Here is an 11,137-nt window from a genome sequence, read left to right as displayed (position 1 = left end):
TTGCATGTGTGGATTACATGAGGTGAAGTTTTCATGTCAATACGAAATATACGTATTTACTGAGGAAAATAGTAACGTGTTCAATACTTATTTTAGGTCTTTTAAAAATATACCGATCGCCTCTTACTTTAATACAGTAGCACTGCAGTAACATTCAACAGTCTGTATGTATGCTAGATGGATGAACTGTCTTGGTCGCTGTGAATGCTTTCAAAATAAGCACAAATACTGTTTTGTATACAGTAGCCGTCTAAAGCTGGGGTTAGACGTAGTCTCGGACACACTGAGGGCTACGATTTAGACTTCAACAATGTTCCAGTCAACATTTGGCAAAACATAGACAAGAGCTACGGGGGAAAGCTGACATCAGCAACATGCGCCATCACAGATTAGTCACAACAGTGAGCCAGCCGTCCCCCGTCCCCCGTCCCTCCGTGTGCCCCCAGCTGGAAAATCATGAGGGGACAGTCATGATGGACACCTGTCGGGGCTCATCTCTGTCACACAGCTATGTTTAAGACAGAGGCCCGTGGGAAGAGAGGAGTCAAACGAGCGCCAAGCATGGAACAGCTGCTAAATGGGAGGTCTGGAGAGGAGCAGGGAGAATACGCAGGCCTTAACGAAGCTACAGACTGCTCTGTGGTGACGCCGTCCATCACTCTCTGTGCTACCTTTCTCTGGGCTTTGTCACATTTCACTGATGGTACATCTCACTCTGGAGATATTTGTCAGGGGAAGAGTTCAAGTGCTGCCTCCAAAGGGCTTGTCGAATGAAATAACCATGCAGAGGATCGAAATGCTTTCAAAAGCCGAAAACACACACGAGATAAAAATATCAAGTTATTTACTGCTGCAAAAATGATCACCGCTTTGTATAAATCCACTGCTCATCTGCTCTCTTTCCATGTTTCACTTGTACCATTTTACTAATTTACATAAATTGGCACAGCGCAAAGCTCCAAGCCACACAGTGACGTTTTCCACAGTCTTAGACAGATTTGGATACAAGAGCAGCCAACTGGTGCTGGATTTGCTGCATGAGAACCGAGGCAGTTTTGGGGGACGTATGCTGTGCCACAGTCGCTTCCCGAAGACTTAATATAATACATCCGTAGAGCGCACAGATGTGACAGGGCACTACATTGATCCTGGATTAGGGAGAGGAGATTCACTGGAGTGACCAAAGATGAGAGGAAGGAAGGGTGGAGAAGAGGAGGAGGAGGAGGAGGAGACTGCTATGATGTATGAAGGAAGGGGGAAAGTCAGATCTCTTCTATTTTATTTCTGTGTCTCAGCTCCTTTACTCCCATAAGATGGTGGGGTAGACAGTGTCTCTGTCCAGCACTGAGGACCAAAGTTTAAGATTAAGGATCTGTTGTTATGCATGTGCAAAACTTGCACCTGAATGGGGAAATTAGAAAAGGAGAGAAGCCCTAAATGAAGTATTGGTGTATGAGTACAGTAGATCCCTTATTGAAAATCATTTAAATCACATTTACAAACGATCACACACGTTATGTACTGGCCAGTTAAAATTAAAAGTATAATATATTGGATAGTTTTACCATACATTACATTTTACAATATTAAACGTATTATGGTTTCCTGTATGATATTACCACTTCGGGGCAGCAAGACAAGCTATAGATACAACGCTGACATATTAACATCTTGTAAATACAATGATGCTGTACAGAAACATTAGTATTCATCCCTAACCTTGGTTTCATAAAAGTGCGTCCAATAATCATTCTTATCTTCACTGCTGTTTTGGTTCATGTAACACCTTAGAAAAATATGTTAAATGCTGTTAAATGTTTCCCTGGTTGATTTACTTTGTTTGGTGTTCGACAGGTTTTAACTTTCTAAGAGCCTTTTTCTGTGAATCAGGTTGATAGAAGACATTAAGCCAGGAAATCATAATAGTTTATTTCAGTTAAGAATCCTATAGATAATTTTAACCCTGAGTCTGAATGGAGAAAATATCTTTTTGAGATTTAACCAGTCAGTTAAGGACACATACATGTGTGTCATACATTCCCTCTCCTCAGTCACACTGACCGTGATCACATTGTGCAACAGTGACTATTGTGTTTATTCAAACGTGGCAGCTCAAACTGCAGGTCATCTTGTTTTCATGAACTGACAGAAGCATTTCATAGAGACACCGGCCTCCTATAAATGCGGTGTCATGGCTTCACTATGAGTGCAGGCAGCTCATGTTTATTTCTGGCAGCCTGGGTAAAGTCCGCAGATCGCTGGTGTGGGGTTTGCAGATGACAGGGATGCCGCAGATGCCAAAGCCAGACTGACTATTTATATTCAAGACTTGCTTGTTTTATTTGAACAAGAACACGAGTTGCGTGTAAATGCGTCTCATGCCACAGGTCAAGAATGGTGGGTGAGGCTGAGTCTGAGGGAAGTTAAAGTCAAAGGCATGGGGTGTGGCACATGGGACGCGGAGGGGAAATTCCTTGACAGTGCTTTCAGTTTGGATTTTGCTGCAGACTACATGCAGCACCAGTAATGCCCTGAGCCTGCAATCTTTCATACGTACCGTATTTGTCTTTAGGTCTTTATAGATTAAACTCACAAACAAATCATAAATGATGAAACAAAGGAGTGACTGTTGAGCCAGTGATGTCAAACAAGGTTTCCAAGTGACGCTACACCCGAGAGTTAGCTGGCACACGTGAGGGGACAAATCGTATCCTCTGGGAATAGATCAGGTCTGCTGTATACAGTCCAAAGTTAACGAAGGAAAACACCGTCACCACAAGTTTGCTATCCCATGGACATTTCCCCTGCGGGCACGATGATGGTCTCCATGGGGAGCCATACTTCGTGTCAAAGCAGAACACAGGCCACACCACTGATGCACTCAGGTAGAGCAGAACCTCCAGGAGGGTACAGACCACCACGAAGTGTTCAAAAGGCATGCAGTGCACTTTCTTGGTCCGCTTGCACACGTTCATTATGACGACCACTGTCGTCAGAGCAAAGCAGAAGGCGTAGACGACAACGCAGTAGATGGTGGCGGCGTACTGAGAATACTGGCTGCTGTTGTGAAGAGCTCCAAAGATGATGCAGGCCACGAAGCCTTGCACAACTTTTAGAAGGCCAGAGACGGTGGCCATGTAGCCCACCACAATCTGGCCTGGCCGGGCTCGGCACAAGGCCACTTCAGTCCCGTAGGCCACTGTGCCCAGGATGGAGCAGACGGTGACGGCGATGCGGAAGTCTCGGACTTCACAGCCGGCGTAGGGGCATTCAGATCGGACGAAGAACAGCGGGTAAACCACAGAGGCCGTAACATACCTGCAGGAGGAGGAGACAGAAAACCATGACTGTCAATGTCACATTATTAAACCAAAGAGAAAACAATGCTCTAATAGGAATGAATGCGGGAACAACCAATGTAGTCTGATAAAATGATCATGATCATGGTCCACTTACTGATCTTTAGGTCTGTAACCCAGGAGGTCTGGATAAAAGGTGGCTTTATAAAGTAGCTCACATCTTGGTTTTAAGATGGCAATACCCACTTATAGGGTATTAAATTTGTTCAAACTTCCTGATGTTTGTTACTTGGGTCTCATGATGACAACTCATCCAATTCCATTTAGTAGCCATGAGAGGCGTTTGTAAATTCAGGCTTAGAAAACATCTAAGAAGATTGCTGAAACTACTAAAATTGGGTTCAGAACTTCCCAACACATTATTAAAAACTGGAAGGATAGTGGGGAACCAGGAAGAAATGTCATGTGGTCTGATGAGTCCAGATTAACCCTGTTCCAGAGTGATGGGGGCATCAGGGTAAGAAGAGAGGCAGATGAAGTGATGCACCCATCATGCCTAGTGCCTACTGTACAAGCCTGTGGGGGCAGTGCTATGATCTGGGGTTGCTGCAGTTGATCAGGTCTAGGTTCAGCAACATTATCAGAATCAGAATCAGAACCAGAATCAGCTTTAATGACCAAGTATGTGCACATACAGGGAATTTGACTCCGGTAGCTTTACTCTCTTGTACATAAACACACAAACTTTAAAGAAAATTAAAAATAAAAATAAGATAAAATAAACTAAATCTCAATCTATACACATAAAATATGGAATAAGAGCAGTGTGCCCAAAGAATGAGGTCAGCTGACTACCTGAATATACTGAATGACCAGGTTATTCCATCAAAGGTTTTTTTTCTTCCCTGATGACACGGGCATATTCCAAGATGACAATGCCAGGATTCATGGGTCTCAAATTCTGAAAGAGTGGTTCAGGGAGCATGAGACATCATTTTCACACATGGACTGGCCACCACAGAGTCCAGACCTTAACCCCATTGAGAATCTTTGGGATGTGCTGGGGAAGGCTTTGTTTAGTGGTCTGACTCTCCCATCATCAATACAAGATCTTGGTGAAAAATGAGAATGCAGCACTGGATGGAAATAAATCTTGTGACATTGCAGAAGCTTATCGAAACAATGCCACAGTGAATGAGTGCTGTAATCACAGCTAAAGGCGGTCCAACGAAATATTAGAGTGGATGACTGATTTTTTTTAGTGGTGACTTTTTTTTCTTTTCTTTTTTTTTTTTGGCCAGGCAGTGTATTTTATGTTGATCACTCTCAACTGTTTTACTGACAGAGATTACTTTTTAATTACTAAACACTCCATATTCACCGGGTAGGTTTTATCTTTGTCTGGTTTTTGGCGGACAGGTAGCATACTGGGATTTTTATCAGAGCCTTTTTTTAGAGGCAACAACTGACCAAAAAGCAGTGAGGATGGACCAGAATGGTTAAGCTGCAGCCCTTTAAAAAGAAAACATTGAGGGGTAAAAAACTAAAAAGCTTCACAGAGCTGAGGGTAACTGCTGAGTCTAATTCTCAGTCATCACTACGAGGAACACTTTCACATTGTGCATTGTCATTTGTTCCATTGGTGATGTGTGATTGGTGATTGGTTTAAAATTCCTAGCCACAGTAATATATTTTGACAGTGGAAAACCAATGAAAATGTGGTGATAATATATTTTTTTTAACACAAATGGCACTAAGGGTTGTAAAAATGTTTGTGATAATTGCCCTCTTAAAGTGAAAAAGTAAACAGGTAAACAAATAAGTGGAAAAACTAGGAATGAAAATTAGCATGATAGGGGCTTCATGGTAGCTTCTTGTGCATATTGGTCTTCTATTCATGTCACCCTCTCTGCTGAGGATCAGAGGAAAACCTGAAAATGTGACTTACATGAGCGTCGCCAGGGCAGCACTTGTGACTGTGAGGTTGTCCCAGGATAGGGGCAGGTAGCTGTAGAGACGAGTAGCATCCAGGAAAAACACCAGGACTGACGTGGCGAAGCAGAAACACCACGTCGCCATGCAGAACACACCAGGTGAACCGCTGTAGCCGGCGCTGTGGGTTACCATGGCAATCACAGCACAGCCCATTGCTAACTGGCAGAGGCGGGCGGCGCCCAGATACGAGCAGAGAGTCTTGAGGCTGAGGTACGGACCAGCCCGGGAATCCATGCTGCACAGTGGGATGTGCAAGAAGCGGCGAATCCTTCAGGAAAGATACTGGATGTCCACTGGCTACACGAGATAAGATGATGTGGAGCTTAAAGTCCAAACAGTTCAGGGTTTCTGAGATACTATCCAGAATCTTTGATGAGCTACTCTCATAGATCTGAAGCACTAACTCTGTTTCAAATTGTGCTTTTTGGTGTCACCTCTCATGCGATGGCCTCTCGTAGTTTTGTCCTCTAAATCCTTGACTTAATTCCAGTTTCTGCACCCTCAGATGAAATTACGCCAAAGTTATGTGGCTGAACAAAACTGTAACATCCAAGGTCTGAACGTCTCTAATCCTAAATGAAAATCATCACAAATGTTCCAGTGTCCTCGACCAGCGCGTGGCAGGATATCCAGATGGTGAGATGTTTTAAGGCTTGGAGGAGATCTTCAATTTGTCTTATTTCTGTGCTGGTGAATCAGAGAATGACACAAAGTACGACAGGTTCATTATGGAAGATCTCAGTGTCAGCCCCGTTAGCTTCACCATGAGTATCAGTTCAGCTGTCAAGAGACTTGCTGGGGACTTTCTTATGGTCTTATTTCTGTGTTAGTGAATCAGAGCACGGCAAGTATGTCAGATACGTTTTTGAGAGCTTCTGTCAGAAGTCATGCTTGTCAGGCAGACGAACACACTCACTCTTCAGCTGAGAGCTCACTCTGATTGTTCACAGCGATCCAGACTCACAGTATTACGCACCAAGCAAACCAGGAAAGGTGAGTTGAAATTCTCGTCCAGCTGGTTTGATAAGCGATAATCGTCCTGATGAGAAGTTGTAGATCCTGTCAGTAGAAAGCTACCGCACACGTCACTGTTACAACCCGGCACATGCCAACGCCTCAGCTGTAGAAATAGTCCAGACTCGGAATCTCCTTCGCAAATCTTCCAGGATCATTTAAGCAGGCTTGTTCAACTCTCATCCTCTCACTTTCCCTCTGTCACAGACACTTCCTCACACACTTTCTCCTTCCTGCCTGTCCCTCCTTGTGCTGTGAGGAAGGGGTACAGCTGGACAGTCAGACCAAAATGGAAGTTATTTAGGGTTGGGCCGTCACCACATGAGCGTTGGAGGGTGGTCTACATGTGCTCGGGCGTGGAGTCGGGGCAAGCGGACACATTGCAGACCCCGTGAAAAGAATGACGAGAAAACTGACCCCACGATGCAGACTGTAAAACATAGACTGTGTACACAAATCAGGATCAATATGTGACATACACCGATCAGCCACAACATTAAAACCACTGACAGGAGAAACAAATAACATTGACCATCTTGTGACAATTCAATGTTCTACTGGGAAACTTTTGGACCTGTCATTCATGTGGATGTTACTTAGACATGTACCACCCACCTAGACCAGACCAGGCACCCCCACCCCATAGTAATGACACTCCTTGATGGCAGCAGCCATCCCCAGCAGGATGCAGCCTGATACAGACACACACACACAAACGCTTTAGGAACAACTCAAAAAAACATGAAGAACAGCACAAGGTGTTGACCTGGCCTCCAAATTCACTAGATCCCAAACTGATTAAGTATCTGTGGGATGATCCATAGATGATCCACAGGTCACCTCAAGCCATAGGACCCAACTAACAACATCCTGGACATGAAATAAATCATCAGAAAAATAATTATACTTTAACCAAAATTTTTTGAAGGGTGAAATGTAAGACAAAAACATATGCGACGTACTTACTTACAATAACACCATAATAACCATGCTTATACACAGTAGACTATTTATATATACTATTTTTTTCAGTCAAATAACACAGAAAAGTGACATATAACTTCATAAAGTTATGGCGGACTTGTTTTACACAGGCATGTTTCACGTCTCCTCGTGTTTCATCATGAAGTAAGTCTTAGTTCCCTTCTTACCGTCAGACTCAGGTGTAAGATCACCACAAAGATCAGATATGAATGGAAATGAAAGGTAACTGTTGTGTGTTGGTTAGAAAATACATGATTCTGATATATTTAGATCATGTCTATTTTCCCTTAAACACTTAGGCCGGGAAATTGTTCCTAAAAGTCACAAGACAATCTATACTAAAGCCGGAAAGCTGCAAAATGACTGGAAAAATATGGAACACCAATGCAAATTATGAATTAATGAAACGTATTCCTGGTTGAGCAATAACTTTTCAAACTGTAGCTTCACGGATCTGTGATTCGGAACTAAATGCAGGTTTTTAATGAACGTGCTGGTGTTTGTTAAATGGTTTATTCACAGGGAACCATGCAAATATTTTACACTGACATATCTCTGTCAGTAGTTACTGCGAACCTTTCTTATAGTGTCCTACATCATGTTATTATTGCAAATACAAACAGCAACAAGTGTAGATCACTGTTAACACCCACACACTGACTTCTGACCCATGCTGCGTTGGTTTCAGGTGACGTTTCAGAGAACAAGGTTAAATCAGATTTCTCTCTCTGTGTCTTCGGATGTGAGGCTTAGACAGAAAGTACGGGAAAACTAGGAAGACATTCAAAAGAGATGAGAAACCCCTGCTAAGCAACATTTGTAGTAATCCAAGGTGAATTAATTCCAATAAAGCACAACATTCATTCTCCTTGTACCTCTGTTTTGGTCTCCACCAAATTCTCCACTATGTCAGTCTGCCATGTTTGTATCTTAGGGCCGTTGGGGGTCTGTGAGCATCTGTGGCCCTAGATTTGTGCTGTGGCGCACACCATTGGCACTTGTCGGCAGCTTTTCAGCAGATTCAGCGTGTTGAATCGTCAGTAGCATGAGCTGGGGACAGAGATCATTCTGACTGGCTGTTCACGTTCAGAAGGATCCTTGCTTTTTTATTCCCATTTCATCTGAACATTCAAATCACAGATATTTGAACAACGACTGGATCAATAACTGACATAATTCAGGAGACGCCAGCTGTCAACGGTATGTGCCAACTGCCGCAGTAGTCTTCACAGTCCAAGTGCAACTTTTTGGTCCAGACACGGGCAACGTCACAGTCAGCCTTTGTTGCCGGTAGTTGTTTGATGCAGTTTTGGTGTTTTTGAACCTTAAGACAGACTTAAATGTTCCCTATCCCTAACGCTGCAAAGCCTTTTTATCCAAATATATCAAATACTAATGTTAAATATTCAATGTAATGCTTCCCAGCTTCCAGATCACAGCAAAAGAAATGAAATATGAAAAAATGTGCCTTAACAGATGTAAAGCTATTGTTAAGGCACAGATTACATTTAAAAAATGCCTAATTATCAAATGAAATCACTTCGTCAAACACCGTAAACACTCAAAGAGCTTAACCCACAGCTTTAATTACTCCTGACTCCCTTCATGTGGACATAATGTCACAGCGAAGGGAGTCACAAAAGTCAACTCGTCTGAGTGGGTGAATTTAAAATGTAAATAATCTCTGGTTTCAAACTGCCAGGCTTCATCAAATCTGTCTCCAGGTCTCTGTCTCCACCTGCTGGTGTGTGATGGTGATGGATCTCTGCTCCAGTCCACACAGACTGCGTTTCATCAGTTCACGTGACACACATCCTCACTAAACAAGCACTACACTAATACCTGGTTAGGTACACTAGTGAAAACAAATGCATTCAAACATAACAGTCCTGCACTAGATCCTCCTTCATGAATCTTCTAATGTTCATCAAAGAGGAGGTAATTCAACTGGATGATCATGTTGGAGGACGTAGTTTGTGGTGCTGTTAAACTGGATTGAACTGAACGTTAAAACATTTCCACTGACCACTGACTAAAATGGAGCGGTCACAAATAATATGAACGTGTGTCAGCACAACATGACACAATTTAATAGTACTAAATTACACAAATACATGCTAGTGTACCTAATGGACTGGCAAATGCTTGTGTGTAAATAGACTAATTAAAGGCAGACTCTGTGATTTCTTTTTTAATACCATAATAGTTTGTTTACAGGTCTTGTATTACTGCTTTTGTGGGGAAGAATGTTTAGAGAAAAAACTCTTTTGTGGCTCCAGAGGGAGCAGAATGAAATCTGATCAATTCATTCAGGGCTGCAGATTAAATAAAAGGCTGTGGAGTCCACCGGACCTCTGCAGCTTCTGATAATTAATTCCACTCTCTACTTTTGAACCTACTACATGTAGACATATCTAACCTTAAGTTCACCTGGAAAACGTCTTCACATCCAGCCAGTAACCTGAGAGAATTTAAAGTCTCAGTTTTCAGTGGAGTATATTTTGCAACTCTGGTTGTTTTATGGGGAGTCTGGTGATTAGCTCAACATCTGATGTTCAACATCACTCCCCTGCAAATACATAGCCTACATATATTACTCAGATTTTAGTCTTTTTTTGTTTTGTTTTTGTAATTTAGATTTATGCTGCTGTAGAATTGTGTAATGCCAACTTGTAAAATTGACACTGACTAAAAATGGAGGTTTAAAACAAGAGGGCTACATTAGAGTGGTGTAAGAGACCATATCTGTTAAAAACCACAGCAGCCAGTTTTGAAACCTTCTCCTGAGTGTAACACATTCATTCAAAATGCTGCCTGGCATTAACCAGGTAGTTTGTTACACAGAACCACCTGGTGAGTTGTCCTCAGAAACTGCCTGGAGAGAGGCCAGGCACTTGCTGCTTGCCACTTGCTTTTGGAAGCTAGCGAGCAGCTAGTGTAGCCAGCTGTTGTTAGCATGTCTGCTAGAAAGTTTTAGTTGTCATTGTGAGAAAATATCTGAGCGTAAAGGCCGAGACCGACTTCAAAGAATGGAACTGAAACAAACGCTGACTGTGTGTGTAACCTCATGTCACGCCTGTGTCCGGACCAAAGAGTAGCACTTGAACGCACCGCAATGACTGCAGGCCAGAGGCAGCTACCGTGAGAAGAAATAATGCTGCCTTCAAATGGAATCTGTGAGCGTGGTTACGACGTCGTAAAATAGTGAAAATAACTCGTAAACTTTGAGAAAAAAATAAATAAATCTAAAATTTCAAAAATGTCGTGCACATGGCCGTAGTCAGCATCCCTCATTCAATCACAAAGATGATGCCAAATTAATCTCACCAGCAGGTGGCAGTAGTCTGTATTCGTCGTTTATAATGGGGAGGCTAGGAAGAGCTGGCATCTCCTGAATCATGCTGGTCAGTTGTTCTACAGTTTATTCATTCTAGATGATCATGATGTAAAAAAAATATTTGTTTATGCATTTCTTTTTGTATTTTAATGTTCTGATGCTCTCCCGAATCGGCTGACACGAGTCCTGCCGTCGGCTTGGTTTATCACAGCCTTAAGAGGAACAGTGACTGTCAGTGACAACAAAAACACTTCCACAGCTGCAAGTAGCTCCTCACATGGTGCTGATTGGTCCACACCTATTTAGATCAGCCACAAAGCAAAGAGATGCAAAGCCCGGCCCTTCTGGAGGACCAGCCTTAGATGTACGGAAATAATTTGAGAGGACAAATCACTTTTGTTGATGCTACTTTAATGTCAAAGTTAAATTTATAAGTGAAGAAAGCTCCTGTTGACGTACAAAGCTATGAAATCGGGTAATTAAAGACTAAAACTAAAATGATGTCGCT

The 11,137-nt window shown here is 42.6% G+C and overlaps 1 protein-coding gene across 1 annotated transcript; it reads right to left on the bottom strand.

Annotated features, from left to right (window-relative positions):
• Positions 1-2,592: 2,592 nt before the first annotated feature.
• LOC311497599 (myeloid-associated differentiation marker-like protein 2) lies at positions 2,593-6,239 on the bottom strand. The gene is made up of 2 exons (XM_084557910.1): positions 5,248-6,239; positions 2,593-3,318 (listed from the first exon to the last, which is right to left on the bottom strand). The coding sequence occupies exons 1-2, from the start codon at positions 5,526-5,528 to the stop codon at positions 2,667-2,669; spliced, it is 933 nt and encodes a 310-aa protein (XP_084414036.1). The 5' UTR covers positions 5,529-6,239; the 3' UTR covers positions 2,593-2,666.
• Positions 6,240-11,137: the final 4,898 nt, after the last annotated feature.

Source organism: Chelon labrosus (assembly GCF_963514085.1).
Source record: "Chelon labrosus genome assembly, chromosome: 2".
Classification (NCBI taxonomy): Eukaryota; Metazoa; Chordata; class Actinopteri; order Mugiliformes; family Mugilidae; genus Chelon; species Chelon labrosus.
This window is presented reverse-complemented; position numbering and strand designations above follow the sequence as displayed.